The following is a 20,226-nucleotide window of genomic DNA, read 5'->3' on the forward strand; positions in this document are numbered from 1 at the left end:
TCCTTTATACACCTACATGATGTTCTGGTTCAGATGCTTCACTAGAACATGTTTTCTGATTAAATGAGCATTCTCCTGCCTCTCAGAGCTTTTCCTGGAGTTTCTGTAGCATTTGGCCTTGAACTTCTCTGATGCACAGTGTGGATCAGAGGCATTTGCCTTCCTCTACCCAGTGGAGTATTTATTTATCTGCTGGGACTCAGCAGACTCCATTTCCACACACTTCAGCTCAGGGCTAGCTCCTACTCTTGCAAATCCCCTCGGGAAACCCACAATGGCAATCAGCAGAGCAGCAGCAACACAGAGCCCTCATCTCCTCTGGTGCCTCTTGCTGTGGTTTTTGGGAAGCACATCCAGTAGTGCTGTGCCTCGCATCCTGTGTGGTATCAATGTGATGCTGTTGTGGCCGTGCTGCCATCCTCTGAGGTGAGGCCTGAGGCAAGAAGTGTGGGGAAAAAACATAGTGCAGCCAGTGTGAGGACTTGTCACTTGTGGGTGCAGCGCAGAAATGATGGAACATGCTTGAGGAGCATGTTTAACAACCTAAATAATTCACATCCCACTTCTGCCAATTACTTCATCCAATGCAGTGAGTGGATCCAAAAGACCATTTTGTATTGGCCAAAGATCTGTCCCAAAGTCTCAGTCCCTGGCATATTGTACTTATTGTAGAAATTACAATGGCACAAAGAAAAATTTAGGTAATGCAGGGTAAATAAGAGACGGAGTTGAACCCTCAAGGAAGAAAAAGGTATTTTCATTTACACATTACTGGTAATAGTAACTCCAAGAAAATTAATTATACATTCAGATCCTGCACATCATACATAGTCAGATTTATTCCTAAGTGGCACATTATCAAAATTTCCAGTGGCATTTCAGCTGTTCATTAAACTTTACTGTAGGACATAGTGACAATTTATTACACAGCTATAAAAGCAGCAGTAATCATTATAAATGCAAGCTTTCAATGTTTCTTTCTTTATGTTTAAATCCTTTTTATTCTCCTTTTTTCCTCCACCACTACATCTAATGAAGCAGAGATTGTAGCAATCAGTAAGCAAGGAGCCACCTCCTTCAACAGCAGCCAGTTACCTCCTCTGGTTTATACAGGAGATGGGAGGTGTGCCCAGATTAAGATTAAGTAGCCCCCTGTAAAATACAGTTCTGGATTTGTGTCATACTAGTCAGTTGCATACTGAGGAACAAAAAAAAAAAAACCAAAAAAAAAGGCAGCTGTGCTGAGGACCCACATCTGAAAAAAAGGGAACATCTACTTTTATGAGGAATTGCTTTGTTTCAAGCAGAGTTGGGAAAATAATATGCAACACTAATGCATACAGAAAATTAATTTCTATACTCTTTATGGTGGCTTTCCATGCGACTCCCATGAGTATCTCACATGATCTTTACTCTGGCTGCCACAGCAAAATCTTTGTGCTATGGATACTTGCTTTATTGGTTCCACTCTTTAAAGGGCATGTGCCTCAGCAATTGCAGATTTCTCTCTGGCAATATCTGTGCATTGAATCTTGTGATGTGCTGCAGTCTTCTTGCAAGCTCAGCTAATCAGTGGGCAGCAACAAGCCCCAGGTGACGTATTTGACTAACTGGCAGCTAATCAAGCTGATTTGAATTTTGCATGTCACATATTGGCAGCAAACTGTTCACATCATAATCATAAAATACGTTTTGAACCAATCTAGGAAATGCATTTCAAGCGACACTGATCAGTTTGCAGATCTGCAGTGTGGTGAAGTAGCTCACATGCATCAGAAAAATTACGTCTGCTGAATTATTCATTCAATTTTTCCAATAACAGGCAATCATTTTTTTTCCAAGAGTTACATGGTTAGTGTTAGTTACCAAAATGCAGTAAACAAATGTAACTATTAGTAACAGTTGACTTTTCACCACTTTTTCTGCCTTTTTTTGAGTTGCTTGGAGCTCCACTTATTCTGATGTCTAAACAGGTTTTGTCATGTGGGATCAAGTGGTGTAAAAAGTCAAAGAGTATGGAAATGGCTGTTGTATTGCACTGTATGCACAGCGAAAATGGCAAGCAAAGGCTTTCTCTTCATCCTGTGACAGGACTACCGGGTAATTAACAGAAGTTTATGTATTTTTTTAGGAAGGTAATTAGCAGCTAGAGAATATGGTATTGTAGAGATGGCCTAGGTTTTAATACAGTATTGGACGATTCAGAAATGGACCCAGTTTCTGAACTATTTAGGTGAGTGATTACATAATGGAATTGTCCTTCCAAAATGCCTTGACAATTACCAGAATTGTGCATGCCACTGGGAAATTGCTGATACTAATTACCATCATTAGATACTTGAATATAAAATATCTGCAAATGCTTCAGGAATTAGACATAAAATGGATTCTCTTCTTTCAGGTCAGCTGTGTATGTATTTCTAAAGACTAGGAGACAAAGATTAAGCCTGTAATTAGGTTACAGTTTTTTCTTTCATATACCTGTAAACATCTTTATGAGATTTACATTTTAAAATAGAAGATTTAGTTAATATTTTAATTTGTTTGCTTTGTGATACTTTTTTTTAAATCAAAAAATGTATTGAAGATTCACCCTTTTGATACTTTATTCATCAATGAGTTCTTACAAAAGACAATATCCCCCAAATTAATTATATTTCATCCAAGTGTATTTCACCCGTTTTTTTGTGACTCACATATTTAGACGATGCCTCAGGTTGTGAAGACAGTACTTAGCCAGCATAGTCAAAGGATAGCGCATCTCGCAAGTGCAGGATTGTTCTAGCTGACTCTTAGTACATATGGCAAGAACATAGTACAGAAGCACAAATTCCCTGGGGAATGGGGGGAGAAGCGGGGGGGGGAGGGTTTTTTGTTCGGTTTTCATTCCTTGTACATCTCACCTGTCACTTGTATTGAAAAACTAGGCAAAGTTATCACTTCAAAAATACAACTGTATTTTGAACTTCTAAACTTCTAACTCTTAAACTTCTACTTTGACATAATTGTGTAAAGCTGCTTCCCTAGCATGCATTTTGTTAAGTTACGGCTTAAGCCAGGTCTAAAATAAAATCTAAAGCATATCAAACCTAATCAGGTGGCCTGTGCTGTTGGAGTGATTTCCCAGGTTAAGGCATACTATGAGTGTGTTTTGCATGGTTTATGTGATCTGCCTGCCCTGTTGGCCTGTAGACCCTTGAAAGCCCCATGAGAAACAGTCCTGTTTCATGAGTACATGCATGAGAACATGTCAGAGTCACGTCACCAGCAGCATTTCGAGATGTGGATGTTCAGTTGATAAATTTAGGATCATCCAGCTGATCGAACCATCAAGCCTCTTCCTTCTTTACCTGCCTCCCCAGCTGGTTTTGGTGGTTGCTGCATTCATCTCTGTAAGGCCACAGGGCTTTCTCTGCTGCTCATCTCAGTGGCTCCTCTTGCTCTTTTAAAATCAACTTGTGAAGCCATTTCAGTGTTGCCACTTCAAAAGTCCCACATAGTGGCAGGGTTTCTGGAGCTGGATACTGTCATTGTCAGTACAGTGTAAAATTTTTCCATTCTGCTGTCAGTAAAGAAAGTGAACAATTTTGCCATTATGCTTAGACATGGTTTACAAAAAATGAAAAGAAAATTCTTTCTGTCCTTTTCCTTCCACCAAATAAAAGGGTGGGGTAATCCAAATAAAAGTGCTGACATTGCCTTTATTTTATAAATATACAATAACTGTGTCATGACTAGTTCAAGTCATGCTGTTCCAGTGAAAAACGTCTGGTTATTCTCACTCCTGGTGAGGCCATTTGGATTTGATGGAATCTCTTTTTTCTTTCTTCCTTTTTCTTTTTTCCCCTCCCAAAACTCCCAGGATATCCAGTGAACACTCGCCAAAGCTCCAGATCCGGAGCCACAGTTACCTGAGGGCAGTGAGCGAAGTCTCCATCAACAGGAGCCTGGACAGCCTGGACCCTGCAGGGCTGCTGACATCCCCCAAGTTCCGCTCCCGCAACGAGAGCTACATGAGAGCCATGAGCACCATCAGCCAGGTGGGTGACGTGCACCTGGGCCAGCCTGGAGAGCCAGTGTCATGCTGGACACTGCTTGCAGTAGGAGAAACTGGATTTTGCTTTAAGTGGTGCTCACCAACACTCTCACTGGACAGGGTTCTTAAGGATCTTGTGCTTAGTACCTCCAATCAAAATTTTTGAATGCTTAAAAAAAAATGTTTGTATGCTGAGTGAGGTGCTAAAATAAAATTAGGCTGTTAATAGTTTGTGCTCCACTATTTTATTAGAGATTTTATTTGCTTTATGCTTTTTTATGCATTCTTTACTTTGTGTACCTCCAAACGTTTCAGTAAAATAGTACAAATATTACAGTATATGTATTAAGTGAAAAAATCTGTCTGTATGTTTGCCCTGAAATCCTGTAAGAGATCATCATGCTCCTAAACAAGAAGAAAAATGAAGTCTATCGTGACAGATTCAGTTTATGTGTTTTAGTGTTATGAAATAGTCTGTCCTTGCATTCACCATGCTTGTACAGTTGAGTTCATAGGGAACAGATCTGAAAGAACTGCAAAAGTGCCAGCACACCACAGGGCAGAGGGCCAGTAGTTCATCTGCTACATCTTCTAGCTCCTTGGTATGATTTTTGGCTCGTTAGCTTAAGTGGATCATTTGGGTAAATCACTTGGATGAAAGAACTTCCTTACTCATCCAGAAATGCAGCAGGCAGGATTTGTGGTGCCAGATACTGATCCCTAATGACTGGCACACCAAGTCATCACCATGTCAAAAAAAGTGTGTGACAGCAGTAACACCAGGACTTCAGCTGTGGCCATAACAAATAAATGTGTTATTCAATATGGAATTTCATATGAAATACGTTGTTTCCCTTTCTGCAGTCTACTATATTTAGACACTTCAGAGTACTTACCTGTGTATTTTAAAGTGAGGCACTTTGCGTAGGGCATGGGCTGATGTTCTAAAAGGAGGGCCAGAATGTATCTAGGAGAAACAGCACAGAAATTCAGGTGTCAGAGGCAACTACATGAACATTAGGTCACGTTACTTATTTAGCTGCACACCTAACACACAAAACTGTCAGCCAAGGAGTGGTTATCATTTGCCAAGGTGAACAAGTTTTTTTTGTTTAAAAATGTATTAATTCAGAGATACTTACTTGAGGATTGGATATTCTCTGCCACAGTAAGATTATTCTTTTTGTTGTACTACCTACTGCTCTTCCATGCTTTTTAAAATAGTTTTCCTTTGAAAAAAATATATTTTGCTCTCTGAGATTTTTCAGTTATGTGTACAAAGACTCCGCAAAACATTTTTCTTGGTAATATTAATCCTGGAATGGCATTGCTAATGGAGTTTTTTCTACCTTCCCAACATAGTCTTATCTTCTCCTGCTAACTTGGTCTTGTACATGCTTGAAAACTAACAAAATCCTCAAGGGATGGTTTCCATCTGCATGTCTCATACAGTGATAATTAATGTGCTTTAATGCCAAGCTCAGGGCTCGATGCTCAGTTTAGAAACATGAGCATCCATTACTAATTAAGCCAAGGTAAATGGTTTCCAGATTCTTAAGACTTGTAGGAAGTTTTCGAATGCTCTTTAACCACCATGAGCACAAGTCTTTATCACCACCTAGTGTCTGCTGCACAAAGGGTCTAAGGATTCCTTTGCATCTGCTCTCAGCCAGAAATTTAGTTCTACAGACAATTTCCCCAGCATCAAAGCTGGTTCCCTTACCAACTTCCCCTTCCTGTGTTTGTTACCCTGCAGCTTTCCAGCCACTCAGGCTTTATCAGTGTGATTGCACTGATAATGAACTGGGGTTAAGCTGATCCTTCTTGGTTTTTTCCTCACCCTGCAATGAAAGTGTGATTTTTGTTTTACATGTAGTGATCTCAATGACCAAACATTCAACCTCTGCCATGGGCTCTGGGTCACATAAAACAGAAGCTGCTATGAGGGCTCCAGGCTTCCCACCAGTTTCAGAAGAGCCAAGAGCCTAAACTCTGCTGAATCTTTGCCAACACCTCTGTCTCCCCTTTTTATAGACTGTTTCTTTCCCCTCACAGTTGCTGGTATGGGATGTCCCATTTGTCTTTCTTCATGTGCAAAGGGATCCTCTAACGGGTGCTGGCCATTGTGCCGCCGTAGCTTGAGAGTGTTTGTGTCAGGCAGTGTGGAATATCCACGTATGGGATGCACTGACCCTGCCCGGTGTCTGTCTGCAGGTGAGTGAGATGGAGGTGAACGGCCAGTTCGAGTCCGTCTGCGAGTCGGTGTTCAGCGAGCTGGAGTCTCAGGCCGTGGAAGCGCTGGATCTGCCAATGCCGGGCTGCTTCCGCATGAGGAGCCACAGCTACGTGCGGGCCATCGAGAAGGGCTGCTCCCAGGATGACGAGTGCATATCGCTGCGCTCCTCGTCTCCCCCGCGTACCACCACCACGGTGAGGACCATCCAGAGCAGCACTGGTGAGTAACACAAAGGGAAATCCAGAGCGGGGTGGAAAGGGAAGGTACTTCCAGTGCTTTTCCATCCAGTCAAGCTTTTCTCTGCCAGATGCCAAGCCCTTAATGGAGTCTTGTGTTTCACCAGGGAGCTGGACAGACTAATCCGCCTCAAACCACACACAGACCAAGGCTGATGCCTTTGATATGGTTCCTTCTGTGTCCAAGCTAATTTATTCTAAGCTAAAAGCATATAGAAGGGAAGTCCAAGGTCATGCCTTGCCTCGCTGTCCCCCCCAAAAGAGCAATCACAATTTGGCAAGGCCAAACAAAGAAGGCTCTGGGTTGGCAGTTCTGCTGGCTGTGACCAGCAGAGAAGGGTCCCACTGATGAGGTCTTCTACAAAGTTGAAGTGATTGTATAAGTTACTGGATGTGGTTTTTACTGGCTCGAAGAGACTGTTCCAGCTCTCTAGACCCCATCTCGGATGTGAGAACGAAGAAAGGAGGAAGCAGTCTGCAGGTCGAAACATGCATGTTCACATTTTGCTGTTACATTCTTTCTGCAGTTCAAACTATTCAAGCCTTGCTAGAGGGAGAGGTTTCAGTGTAAACATGAGACTTCTAACCTTCCTTTTAATGTTTGAGGTTGCTTTTCTTTTGGAAATAACCATGATGAATTTCAGATTTTGTCACCAAAATAGTGCTTAAGGGGAAGAAAAACCAAGTAAAACCAAATTCCAAACCTGCCTCTCTCATTCAGGAAAGCAAGAGGCAGGAGCCATTACATGTGTGTGCTCTTCCTATGGCAGGATGAGAGAGAGCCTCTTTCTTTTGACTTCTGTGCAACCATTCCACTGTTTTACACAAGCTTCATTTACTATTCATATGCTGTTCATATACTAATCGTGTTCTTGACTAATATTGACTATTATACGTATTTCACTGTACCTGCTATCTCTTTTGCTGTATTTTTTCATTTCTGTTTTCTGTAAACTTTTGTCCTTCTGTGTGTTATCTCACAGGTGCAGTTGTTTATTCCTTGTAAGTCTTTTTTAAAGCTGCTTGTCAATTGTTCTATGTCATCAAAGAACACTTTAAATCCTTTTACCAAAAATGTTCAGCTAAATTAAAGATTTTTCTAAAAGTAGCAAGTTTTAGTACTGTTGGAAATATACTGGCAGTACATCACAAACATCAAAGCATTTTTAACAAATGCTGCAGAGAAATTCTCATCTAAATCACTAAAGAAATAGTATTCACATGACAGCATTTCTGCTATAGAAATAGCCCTTGTGAGCACAGAGGGTTTGCACCAAACCACAAAGACAGGATTTGCATAAGGTGTGTGCTATTTCATTGTGTGGTATTAGTTTGTGTCAAACATATTCTGAGGCAAAAGGTGAAGGATGGGAGTTTTCAGGGATTTTTCAGTGTGCACTCATCTTTGTTAAATCAGCTTGGGTTGATCCAAAAGAGGGTTTTCTATTCTGTGAGAATGGCTTTGGTAACACTTTTCCTTTATAAAAATAACGGTGATCATTAATACAGAAGAGAACAATTATTTTTGCATTATCTCTATGTAAGAGGTTGTTTCTGTCACTTAGGAAAATGATGCCTGTTTCTGGGGATGATGGCGTATAAATGGAGAAGGCTGGCTCTGTGTGCCAGCCAAAAATGCTGGAAAACATGAAAGAGGAAAATCTGTACTGTAAACTATCTCTTGTTTGTGGTCCCTTTTTTGTAGTGCAACTATAGAGGCCTGGTCTCTTCTCTGGGTAGCTGGCTTTATTTTAAAAATCATATGAACAAAACTGTGATACTGAAAAACATAATCCAGTGAGTATGTCTTGGGTTATTGCTTCTGTAGTCAGGGTGTTAAAAGCAGAGAGGAATGATTTGCAGTGCTCTCTTTGGACGTACATACAAGCCTTTAAAGATTGCTGTGGATGCCGGTTTTCTGCTGTGGGAATTTCACTGAGTTATCTTTTTCATTTTCCAATTCTTGGGCTCCAAGGTCCATCCCTTCCACTGGTAGCATTTCAGACAACTTGTCTCTTTTAGTACCTGACTTACATACCACTATTTGCTTAATGGATATTAGAATTTAATTAATTATGTTTAAAAGCATCTGTGTTGACTGCCATGGTGTTGCCTGTGCCTGGCTTACAGAAGAGAATTATGAAAGGCAATGTTGATAGTTTCTATTTATATCTGCTTCAATAAAATGGGAAATGGAGCAACAACTAGGCAGACATGAAGAAAGGAGAACAGTATCTCAGGTTTATCTCCACTGAGGTGATGTTGCAAATGTTTTTGTGGAGACATGGGAGCAGTTATGATCTAAAAATGGTTTTAACATCCCCAAATCAGAGAACAGTCCTCCTGCCCCTAAAGCATCTCTGCCTGTTCAACCAAGAAAGATTGCTTTCATCAACATTAGCGATACCCTCAATAACATGGCTTTTAATTCACTAATATGAAAGCTGTGATCATACACTGATATGGAGAATCTCTTTGACAGCTGAAAGTCCAGGGAAATGTCAGCTTGATGGTGGAAAAGACGGGAGAGCTGTTGGTTTACTGGATTCAAAATTATTCCTCTAGAGCAATGATCCACAGCTTTCCAGGGTATCTGGATAAAGCAAGAACTATGGACAAAAATCACACTTTGCCTGTTAGCCTTTGCTGTTGGGGTGGCAGCCTCAGGTTTTCACTTCCTTTCGCCACACAGTGTTGGCACTTCAGTTCTGCAATTGCACCTCTAGCTCAGTTTCTGAGGATGTGCTCATTCTAACTACAAATCTGTGCGCTGACTATGGCACGGAGCTCAGCTAAGGGTGGTTGCCCACCTGGTGGCCTCTGCAGCCTGCACTGACCTTAGTGCTGCTGTGGGGACACTGAAGGGTGGCTGCAGCTCGATGAAACTGAGCCCAAGTGTAAAAATGGAGGTGGAGGGACAAACCTGATGTCACCAAAGAGGTGAAATGTTACACTGTGTGTGGGGAGGAAAATCCTAACCTTACCAAAGTCTGCCACCAAAGTTCCTCCTTATGTCCAACCTAAACCTTCCCGGGCACAGCTTAGGACTAAGTCCTCTCATGCTGTCGCAGTTTGCCTGGGAGAAGAGGTCAATCCCCATGTGTGAGTCAAAACATACAGGTAATGATGGCAACCACCAAACCACAGCTGAAATTCAGAGTAGTTATTTCCTTACCTCACCAACATGGCTGGGCAGCAGAGACACACAGGGGCACAGGCTCTGTTGGGCTTAGCTCATCCTAGTAAAAAGGCACAGGCTCCATTAGGCTCAGTTCATCCTGGCACACAGTGATGAGGGGAACCACTGCCTGCCCCAGGCATCAAAGGGCCTTGCACAGGTGCAATTTATCACAAGGCTGTGCTTTTACGATATCTCACTTCCAGCAGAAGGCTCGAGCATGACTGTGGGTGTGTTGTCTTTATGCGGGAATTCTACTTCTCAAAACCAGCATAGGATGAACAAAACTGGGCATAATAAATGGACACTCCTTCCCACTCTGACATTCTTAACATTCCCAGCTGCAAGGTCACTTTGAGCAAAAACTATTCCCTCTGTGCCAAATCTTCTGGTTTTAACCCTTTCCTCCCAACACTGCACCTGGCTACATATTCCCTTTATCCTTGCTTTTAAATGAAGGGTTTTGGAATGAGGAAGAGAAAATGCAATCTTGACATTGTATACAGAATTATAAATCACACACAGAATCACTGGGTTGGAAGAGACCTTTAAGGTCACTGAGTCCAACCCAGCCCTAACACCTCAACTAAACCATGGCACATCCAGTCTTTTTTTAAACACCATGCCAAATCTTCCGGTTTTAACCCTTTCCTCCCAACACTGCACCTGGCTACATATTCCCTTTATCCTTGCTTTTAAATGAAGGGTTTTGGAATGAGGAAGAGAAAATGCAATCTTGACATTGTATACAGAATTATAAATCACACACAGAATCACTGGGTTGGAAGAGACCTTTAAGGTCACTGAGTCCAACCCAGCCCTAACACCTCAACTAAACCATGGCACATCCAGTCTTTTTTTAAACACATTCAGGGATGGTGACTCCACCACTTCCTCAGACAGACCATTGCAATATTTTATCACCCTTTCTGTAAAAAACTTTTTCCTAATATCCAACCTGTATTTCCTTTGGCACAGCTTAAGACTGTGTCCTCTGGTTCTGTCAGCTGCTGCCTGGTGAAAGAGATCAACTCCCACTTGACTACAGCCACCTTTCAGGAGCTTGTAGAGAGTGGTAAGGTCACCCCTTAGTCTCCTTTTCTCCAAGCAAAACAATCCCAGCTCCCTCAGTCGTTCCTCACAAGGCTTGTGTTCCAAGCCCCTCACCAGCCTTGTTGCCTTTCTCTGGACACACTCAAGAGTTCTATGTAGTAAGTTCTATGTCACAACTGCATCATGCCTTGACAGCTAGTCAGCTGAAACGCTCTGTTCACCCTCATATTTGCTCTCTCATTATCAGCGGTACCCATGGAGGCATCCTGACTGGGGCTGTCCCTGGGAGTACGGCTGTCCCTGGGAGCAGAGCTGTGCAGGCTGAGAGGCAGAGCAACTCTGAAGTGCTGACATATGTTATACACCACAGGCTGCACTAAAAATTAACACCCAGGTCATTTGAGCTCTTCAAAGGAGTTTAATGAGCTGTGAGTTATTACGTAATTTGATCCCAGGTTATTTGCAGATGCAACTGTTGTAGCTGAAGCGCTTCAGCCAACAAATACAGTCACTAAATAAGGAGCCTTTTCATTTTAAGTCTGTGAATCATTTCAATGAGCTTGAAGAATGCAGTAATTAAGAAACAATTAAATGCTAAAGTAGTCTAAAGAACATATTTCTCCCACATTTATTGTGTTTATGTTTCTAGACTTTCCCAATGTTGCTGTGCATGGTCCTTTGCTGTAAACAAACCTTATGACATTGTGAGGGCTCAGGCATGGGCACACGTGCATACAAATATATAATACGGTATAATATACAAATATGTAATGCCATCTCTCTAACAGAGCTCAAGTTGTAACATCAGGAAAAACTCTGCTCTGGATTGCAATTCAGTTCCTATCCTCTGTAGAGTTAGGCGAAAAGAAATATCAGAGTTATCTGCAGCAATGCCATCTGGTGATTCTCAGTAACATTACACTTCTGCTTAAAAGCAGAATAAATAAAAATCCCAAGGAAATCATGCTGTGTAGCCAGCAGGTTTGAGAGTTACCACAGTATATGCTAATTGCAGTCTTTCAGCTGAGCAAACCTTTTTCCTTCCATTCATTGGAACATCTGATCAAGACAAGTCAGGTATTTTGTAGAAGATCTCTAAGGGGCTGCCTAGCCAATTAAAAATAAATAAATAAACAAATAAAATGCAAACAAGTCTAAAACCTGACTTGTGCCAGGCAGAATAAAATCAAATCCTGTGGATAAGGAAGCTGAGTGCATGCCAGATGCAAGTCCTTTGGATTCCTCAGAGCTCTCCTTTCAGAGACTGCTCTGTTCAAAAGGAAACAACAAATTAGGATTTCACATGTGATTTCCAGTTGAAGCTAAGTCTGGTTTCTGGATCTGTACCAAAATTAGCATATTTCCACAGAAGGTCTGAAGAAATATAACTACATTAAGGCTTTCATGCAGATGTTGAAACTTAAAATAAATCTGAGGATTGTAGAAAACTGTTTGACAAAGAATTTACATGGTTCATTTCCTCTGTTTCCTTGAGTAATCCTAAAATGTGTTCTGCTTTTGGATCTGCTATCAAATTGCTTAAATCAGCACTTTAAAATGTTTTCCTTTGCTAATGAGGATCTGACCTTGGAGGAGAACATTACTTCCAATTTCAGAGGTGTCTGACCATAGCTAGTATGAGTTTCATCTCTCCTATCCTAGTAGTCAACTTCACGAATGATAAGCTCCACATCACACCAAAAAACACCATTTTTACCAAGCCAGTGAAGGTTTTTAATGAGAAATTCAGAAAGGGTGAGAAAAGGACTTTATTTTGTAGGGCATGGCCTAGTTATTTTTTTCCACAACTGAAAATATCATTTGGAGTAGTTACAGCAGTCTCCAAAGTTATAAATGTGTTTAAAATACAGGGAATGAAAAACTAGTATTACCCTTTGGTATTCCGTTTTTGCTTACTATTCTTACTCTTTATTTGCTTGATATGCTTCTAAACATTTGGGCTAAGGCTCATAGTGAGGTAAGAATGTGAGAAAGACCTTAATTATTCAAAAATGTCTTGAAGGAATATGTTATCTAACTTTGTGAACACCTCCAGAAACACAGAGCAACTCTACTATTTTGTTGAGACAGCACTTGTTTGGTTGACTTCTCCAGTGGTCCAAACAACTTGGACATCTCCAAAGTTGAAAATGGGTGACTGCCATTGGCCAACTCTGCCAATGTCCGTATTTCCCTCATGTTGGGGAGTGCCATGCCCATCACACACTTGAGATATGGCCTCACCAGGACTACAACTCCTGCAAACCTCCAGCTGTGCTTTGGCAAAGCCTGGCATGCAGTCAGCAGTCCTCAGTGCAAGGACACACTGCTGTAGCCTGCTGCTCTGTAAGACCCTGTTGGCCTTTTGAGATGCTGGGAGTAAGATGGCCATCAGACCTGTGAGCTGATAGTCTCAAATTAAATGGGAAAAAGCATGATTTTAGAGGAGAAGGATAACTTTAACAGAAATCCCTGTTCTTCTATGCAAAGAACTAATAAGTGTATTTTTTATCAAGTGGAGCACAAATAGAGAGAACACAGGGACTATTTAACTTAAAATGTAATGTTTCATTATTTGTTAATGCTGCATTAATTTTGATACAGATATGAAAAATTTTGTGGAAGCCCTTTGCATATGTTTGTATGGAATGTGCTTAAATTCATTTTTCCATTAATCCATTTCTTTTGATTATACTGCACATACAAAAAGTGATAATCTTTTCAGGTGTTCAGATTTACACAGTTCCCCCTAAAGGTTCCCCCAAAGCATGTTTGGATTTGAACTCTGCTTTAGTTTCAGACTAGATGGGTGTGTTCTCAAATGCACCACTGCTGGAGATTTTTGTAGGGATGTTCAGGACCCCAGTTTCACGGAGACCTTCCAATGTGCTAATGCAGTGAGAGAGTCCTGACCCCACGATTGTGTACCCCACTTCTGCTGGTGTGCGAGTTCTTGTGGAAGTGCCCTGATGGAGCCTGCAGCCATGCCTGTGTATTTCAGCACCTGAATGCACAGCACCTAGCTGAGGAAAAATGCCACTTGGTGTACCATAACAAACGTACAGGAAGTCATTACAAGCAAAACAGTAATTTAAAAGTTGTTCTGCTGACTGAGCACTGCATGCCTCACATCTCATTAGCTGAGAATTAACATTTTTCTAAGCCCATAAACAAGCATGAAACCTCAGTAATTTTGCCACAATCCAAGAAGCAATGGATTATGGCAAACAGTCTCTCCTGCTCACTGCTGCAAGGCAAGTCTGCCCTTTGCCAGCAGCTTGGGCTGGCTGACAGGTCTGCCTCAGATAGGGGCAGCAGTTTAGCTCTGGTCTGGTGTCCTAAGAGCAAATGATGTGATTTCAGCATCTCTGACTCAGCAGCCTTGTGTATCTGAACTATTCCCTCTGTGCCAAATCTTCTGGTTTTAACCCTTTCCTCCCAACACTGCACCTGGCTACATATTCCCTTTATCCTTGCTTTTAAATGAAGGGTTTTGGAATGAGGAAGAGAAAATGCAATCTTGACATTGTATACAGAATTATAAATCACACACAGAATCACTGGGTTGGAAGAGACCTTTAAGGTCACTGAGTCCAACCCAGCCCTAACACCTCAACTAAACCATGGCACATCCAGTCTTTTTTTAAACACATTCAGGGATGGTGACTCCACCACTTCCTCAGACAGACCATTGCAATATTTTATCACCCTTTCTGTAAAAAACTTTTTCCTAATATCCAACCTGTATTTCCTTTGGCACAGCTTAAGACTGTGTCCTCTGGTTCTGTCAGCTGCTGCCTGGTGAAAGAGATCAACTCCCACTTGACTACAGCCACCTTTCAGGAGCTTGTAGAGAGTGGTAAGGTCACCCCTTAGTCTCCTTTTCTCCAAGCAAAACAATCCCAGCTCCCTCAGTCGTTCCTCACAAGGCTTGTGTTCCAAGCCCCTCACCAGCCTTGTTGCCTTTCTCTGGACACACTCAAGAGTTCTATGTAGTAAGTTCTATGTCACAACTGCATCATGCCTTGACAGCTAGTCAGCTGAAACGCTCTGTTCACCCTCATATTTGCTCTCTCATTATCAGCGGTACCCATGGAGGCATCCTGACTGGGGCTGTCCCTGGGAGTAGGGCTGTCCCTGGGAGCAGGGCTGTGCAGGCTGAGAGGCAGAGCAACTCTGAAGTGCTGACATATGTTATACACCACAGGCTGCACTAAAAATTAACACCCAGGTCATTTGAGCTCTTCAAAGGAGTTTAATGAGCTGTGAGTTATTACGTAATTTGATCCCAGGTTATTTGCAGATGCAACTGTTGTAGCTGAAGCGCTTCAGCCAACAAATACAGTCACTAAATAAGGAGCCTTTTCATTTTAAGTCTGTGAATCATTTCAATGAGCTTGAAGAATGCAGTAATTAAGAAACAATTAAATGCTAAAGTAGTCTAAAGAACATATTTCTCCCACATTTATTGTGTTTGTGTTTCTAGACTTTCCCAATGTTGCTGTGCATGGTCCTTTGCTGTAAACAAACCTTATGACATTGTGAGGGCTCAGGCATGGGCACACGTGCATACAAATATATAATACGGTATAATATACAAATATGTAATGCCATCTCTCTAACAGAGCTCAAGTTGTAACATCAGGAAAAACTCTGCTCTGGATTGCAATTCAGTTCCTATCCTCTGTAGAGTTAGGCGAAAAGAAATATCAGAGTTATCTGCAGCAATGCCATCTGGTGATTCTCAGTAACATTACACTTCTGCTTAAAAGCAGAATAAATAAAAATCCCAAGGAAATCATGCTGTGTAGCCAGCAGGTTTGAGAGTTACCACAGTATATGCTAATTGCAGTCTTTCAGCTGAGCAAACCTTTTTCCTTCCATTCATTGGAACATCTGATCAAGACAAGTCAGGTATTTTGTAGAAGATCTCTAAGGGGCTGCCTAGCCAATTAAAAATAAATAAATAAACAAATAAAATGCAAACAAGTCTAAAACCTGACTTGTGCCAGGCAGAATAAAATCAAATCCTGTGGATAAGGAAGCTGAGTGCATGCCAGATGCAAGTCCTTTGGATTCCTCAGAGCTCTCCTTTCAGAGACTGCTCTGTTCAAAAGGAAACAACAAATTAGGATTTCACATGTGATTTCCAGTTGAAGCTAAGTCTGGTTTCTGGATCTGTACCAAAATTAGCATATTTCCACAGAAGGTCTGAAGAAATATAACTACATTAAGGCTTTCATGCAGATGTTGAAACTTAAAATAAATCTGAGGATTGTAGAAAACTGTTTGACAAAGAATTTACATGGTTCATTTCCTCTGTTTCCTTGAGTAATCCTAAAATGTGTTCTGCTTTTGGATCTGCTATCAAATTGCTTAAATCAGCACTTTAAAATGTTTTCCTTTGCTAATGAGGATCTGACCTTGGAGGAGAACATTACTTCCAATTTCAGAGGTGTCTGACCATAGCTAGTATGAGTTTCATCTCTCCTATCCTAGTAGTCAACTTCACGAATGATAAGCTCCACATCACACCAAAAAACACCATTTTTACCAAGCCAGTGAAGGTTTTTAATGAGAAATTCAGAAAGGGTGAGAAAAGGACTTTATTTTGTAGGGCATGGCCTAGTTATTTTTTTCCACAACTGAAAATATCATTTGGAGTAGTTACAGCAGTCTCCAAAGTTATAAATGTGTTTAAAATACAGGGAATGAAAAACTAGTATTACCCTTTGGTATTCCGTTTTTGCTTACTATTCTTACTCTTTATTTGCTTGATATGCTTCTAAACATTTGGGCTAAGGCTCATAGTGAGGTAAGAATGTGAGAAAGACCTTAATTATTCAAAAATGTCTTGAAGGAATATGTTATCTAACTTTGTGAACACCTCCAGAAACACAGAGCAACTCTACTATTTTGTTGAGACAGCACTTGTTTGGTTGACTTCTCCAGTGGTCCAAACAACTTGGACATCTCCAAAGTTGAAAATGGGTGACTGCCATTGGCCAACTCTGCCAATGTCCGCATTTCCCTCATGTTGGGGAGTGCCATGCCCATCACACACTTGAGATATGGCCTCACCAGGACTACAACTCCTGCAAACCTCCAGCTGTGCTTTGGCAAAGCCTGGCATGCAGTCAGCAGTCCTCAGTGCAAGGACACACTGCTGTAGCCTGCTGCTCTGTAAGACCCTGTTGGCCTTTTGAGATGCTGGGAGTAAGATGGCCATCAGACCTGTGAGCTGATAGTCTCAAATTAAATGGGAAAAAGCATGATTTTAGAGGAGAAGGATAACTTTAACAGAAATCCCTGTTCTTCTATGCAAAGAACTAATAAGTGTATTTTTTATCAAGTGGAGCACAAATAGAGAGAACACAGGGATTATTTAACTTAAAATGTAATGTTTCATTATTTGTTAATGCTGCATTAATTTTGATACAGATATGAAAAATTTTGTGGAAGCCCTTTGCATATGTTTGTATGGAATGTGCTTAAATTCATTTTTCCATTAATCCATTTCTTTTGATTATACTGCACATACAAAAAGTGATAATCTTTTCAGGTGTTCAGATTTACACAGTTCCCCCTAAAGGTTCCCCCAAAGCATGTTTGGATTTGAACTCTGCTTTAGTTTCAGACTAGATGGGTGTGTTCTCAAATGCACCACTGCTGGAGATTTTTGTAGGGATGTTCAGGACCCCAGTTTCACGGAGACCTTCCAATGTGCTAATGCAGTGAGAGAGTCCTGACCCCACGATTGTGTACCCCACTTCTGCTGGTGTGCGAGTTCTTGTGGAAGTGCCCTGATGGAGCCTGCAGCCATGCCTGTGTATTTCAGCACCTGAATGCACAGCACCTAGCTGAGGAAAAATGCCACTTGGTGTACCATAACAAACGTACAGGAAGTCATTACAAGCAAAACAGTAATTTAAAAGTTGTTCTGCTGACTGAGCACTGCATGCCTCACATCTCATTAGCTGAGAATTAACATTTTTCTAAGCTCATAAACAAGCATGAAACCTCAGTAATTTTGCCACAATCCAAGAAGCAATGGATTATGGCAAACAGTCTCTCCTGCTCACTGCTGCAAGGCAAGTCTGCCCTTTGCCAGCAGCTTGGGCTGGCTGACAGGTCTGCCTCAGATAGGGGCAGCAGTTTAGCTCTGGTCTGGTGTCCTAAGAGCAAATGATGTGATTTCAGCATCTCTGACTCAGCAGCCTTGTGTATCTGTGGTTTTGGGGACAGAGTTACCTGACTTGAGCACAGGGCTAAGAATCAACCTTCTTTGAAATATGCCTGGTATCACATCAAGAGGAAGCAGGTTTCCCATAGCAGCACCAGCTTGTAATTGCAAACTAATGGGTGGAATATGCAGCAGCATATAAAATAAAATAAAAACACAGTCCTTTTCCATTTGTAAATTGTGAGAGGGCAATATAACTTTTATCCCAAAATGTTGTTCTCAGGAACTGGTCATTGCTCTAATCCTCAGAACTCTGAGAACTAAAGATACATCATTCCTTAGCTCAAGAGCAAATAATTAAATTTTTCCTTTATGGAAAAGTACAGCAAAGACCGGAATCTTTCTTTGTTCCAGCTTATTTCCATTGCAATGTTTTTGTGAAGGCAGTGACAGAAATGAGCTGAATCAGTAACTGAAGACATGCCCCAATTTATATAATGAAATCACATTTTGAATAATAATTCCTACCATTTTCCTCAAATAGATTAATGTCATTTAACTACAATTGTCTTTTGGAAAGCAGGACTTAGGCCTCTTTCCTGAAGAGGCTGTGCTTAATTAATGCAGCCAATGTGTAAAAATAACTCAGATTTTTCTTTTTAGTTTGTGCTACTGTCCAATCTCTAGCCAGGTGCTGCCACTCACATTCACTAAGTTCCACAACATTCCTTTAAGACAAACCTCAATGTTTTGGTTTTCCCCAGATATAATACTTGCAAAGCTCTCTTGAGCCATAGGATTTTGCAAGAAGCTACAGATTAAATACTTGGTGATGATGAGCTTTTTAAAGTGACTGAGTGATTTTTGATTTCAAAAAACTAAGAATTTTTAATAAGTGTGTTTAATGAGTACAGCTCTACAGGGCCCCTCTTGTAGTACAGCAATTTGTTTGGAGCCATTATATTTCATCATGTCAGTAATTCCCATTTTGGAGCTCAAATATGATGTATTAGGTACTGAATAGTGTAAATAATTGCACATTTTCATGCTTTCTAAATATGTGTTTATGCAACAGTCTAACAGTAATTGGCTCTTTGAAACTATGGTAGACTATGGGGTGCGTACATTATTAACCACTTTTTGAAACAAACATTGCTTTGTTTCTTTAACAATATGACAGACAAACCCAAAGGAAATGTGGCAGCAAAGAAAACTGTGCATTAAAAAAAATTGCAGAACCTCTGAAGTATACACAGAGATGTGATTTACTCTTTTTATTTCTTGCTATTACACCAGTCTCACTGCACTGCTTCTTACAATGCTCAATAACAAGCACAATGCAACTGAAATACTTGGACCTGGAAAATACCTAATGCTATTTTGCAAAGAGGGACAGTCTCACTGCCATCAGAGTCTAACAGTTCCTTTTATCAGAAGCACACTGCAGGCAGATGTTGGTAATCTGTTCTAATGCCACAACCTTTGTCTGGCCTCTCAAGGGGCAAATGGATGTGTTGGTCTTTGGAAATTGTTTTCCCTTACTGAATTTAGCTTTGGTCAGATGGGAGAGTGCTAAATTGCATCCCACTTAAAATGCACTAAGCCATCTGAGCAGAACAATTCCTAGTTGCTTTGATCAAGGATTTGAGCTAAGCTACCAGAGGAGGGAAAAAAAAATGTAAAAAAACCAATAAATAATACCACAGAACCCTCTGCTTTGACAGATCTCTTGCCTGTTCTGTTGAGGAAGATGCCTACCTTTTCTCTCTGCACAGTCAAGACAATGGTGCTTTGATAACCATTCTCTTTCTTGTAACAATTTTCAAATTAATTCTGTCTTTAGCTAAAGTCAAATGTAGATATGTATCCCAATGGGAAGGTTTAGATGAAAATTAGAATATTGTAACAGGATAGCAAAACAAATGGTGTCAGTCTATATCTGTTTTGAATTTTTTTTCCTCTCTATTTCTTTTAACTTCCTTCTGAACTTCATGAAGAATCAAATAAAATTATGTAGATTTGTGGCAGAAAAAATCAGGGTCTACTAGACCAAAATAACCAAGCTATGAATAAAACCCAACTCCTCCATGAACCTCAATCTGACTGCCTCACAAAGTCCTGAGAAAACCTGCCACTTCCCAGTTTACATGATGGGTAATTTGCACCCAAGTAACAGAACAAGTTGTTGCCTGGTGCCATGGCCTTACACTGTTTTATCCCACACAACCCTCTCAATGCTCATGTGACATTTTACCATTTGCCTTTTTTATTTAAAAAGGGGGAAGCAAAAGAAGAAGGGTTCCA

General features: G+C 40.9%; 1 protein-coding gene across 4 annotated transcripts in view; it reads left to right on the plus strand.

Annotated features, from left to right (window-relative positions):
- DLGAP1 (DLG associated protein 1) overlaps positions 1-20,226 on the plus strand; it is a 134,999-nt gene that overhangs the window by 37,101 nt on the left and 77,672 nt on the right. For 2 of the 4 annotated variants that reach the window (XM_041477679.1, XM_041477681.1), the window contains exons 3-4: positions 3,863-4,040; positions 6,251-6,495. In XM_041477679.1, coding sequence (XP_041333613.1) covers positions 3,863-4,040; positions 6,251-6,495 — 423 coding nt within the window. The remainder of the gene's footprint in view (positions 1-3,862; positions 4,041-6,250; positions 6,496-20,226) is intronic. The other 2 variants (XM_041477678.1, XM_041477680.1) reach the window with 1 other exon arrangement.

Source organism: Pyrgilauda ruficollis, unplaced genomic scaffold, assembly GCF_017590135.1.
Source record: "Pyrgilauda ruficollis isolate IOZ18807 unplaced genomic scaffold, ASM1759013v1 scaffold41, whole genome shotgun sequence".
NCBI classification, from domain to species: domain Eukaryota; kingdom Metazoa; phylum Chordata; class Aves; order Passeriformes; family Passeridae; genus Pyrgilauda; species Pyrgilauda ruficollis.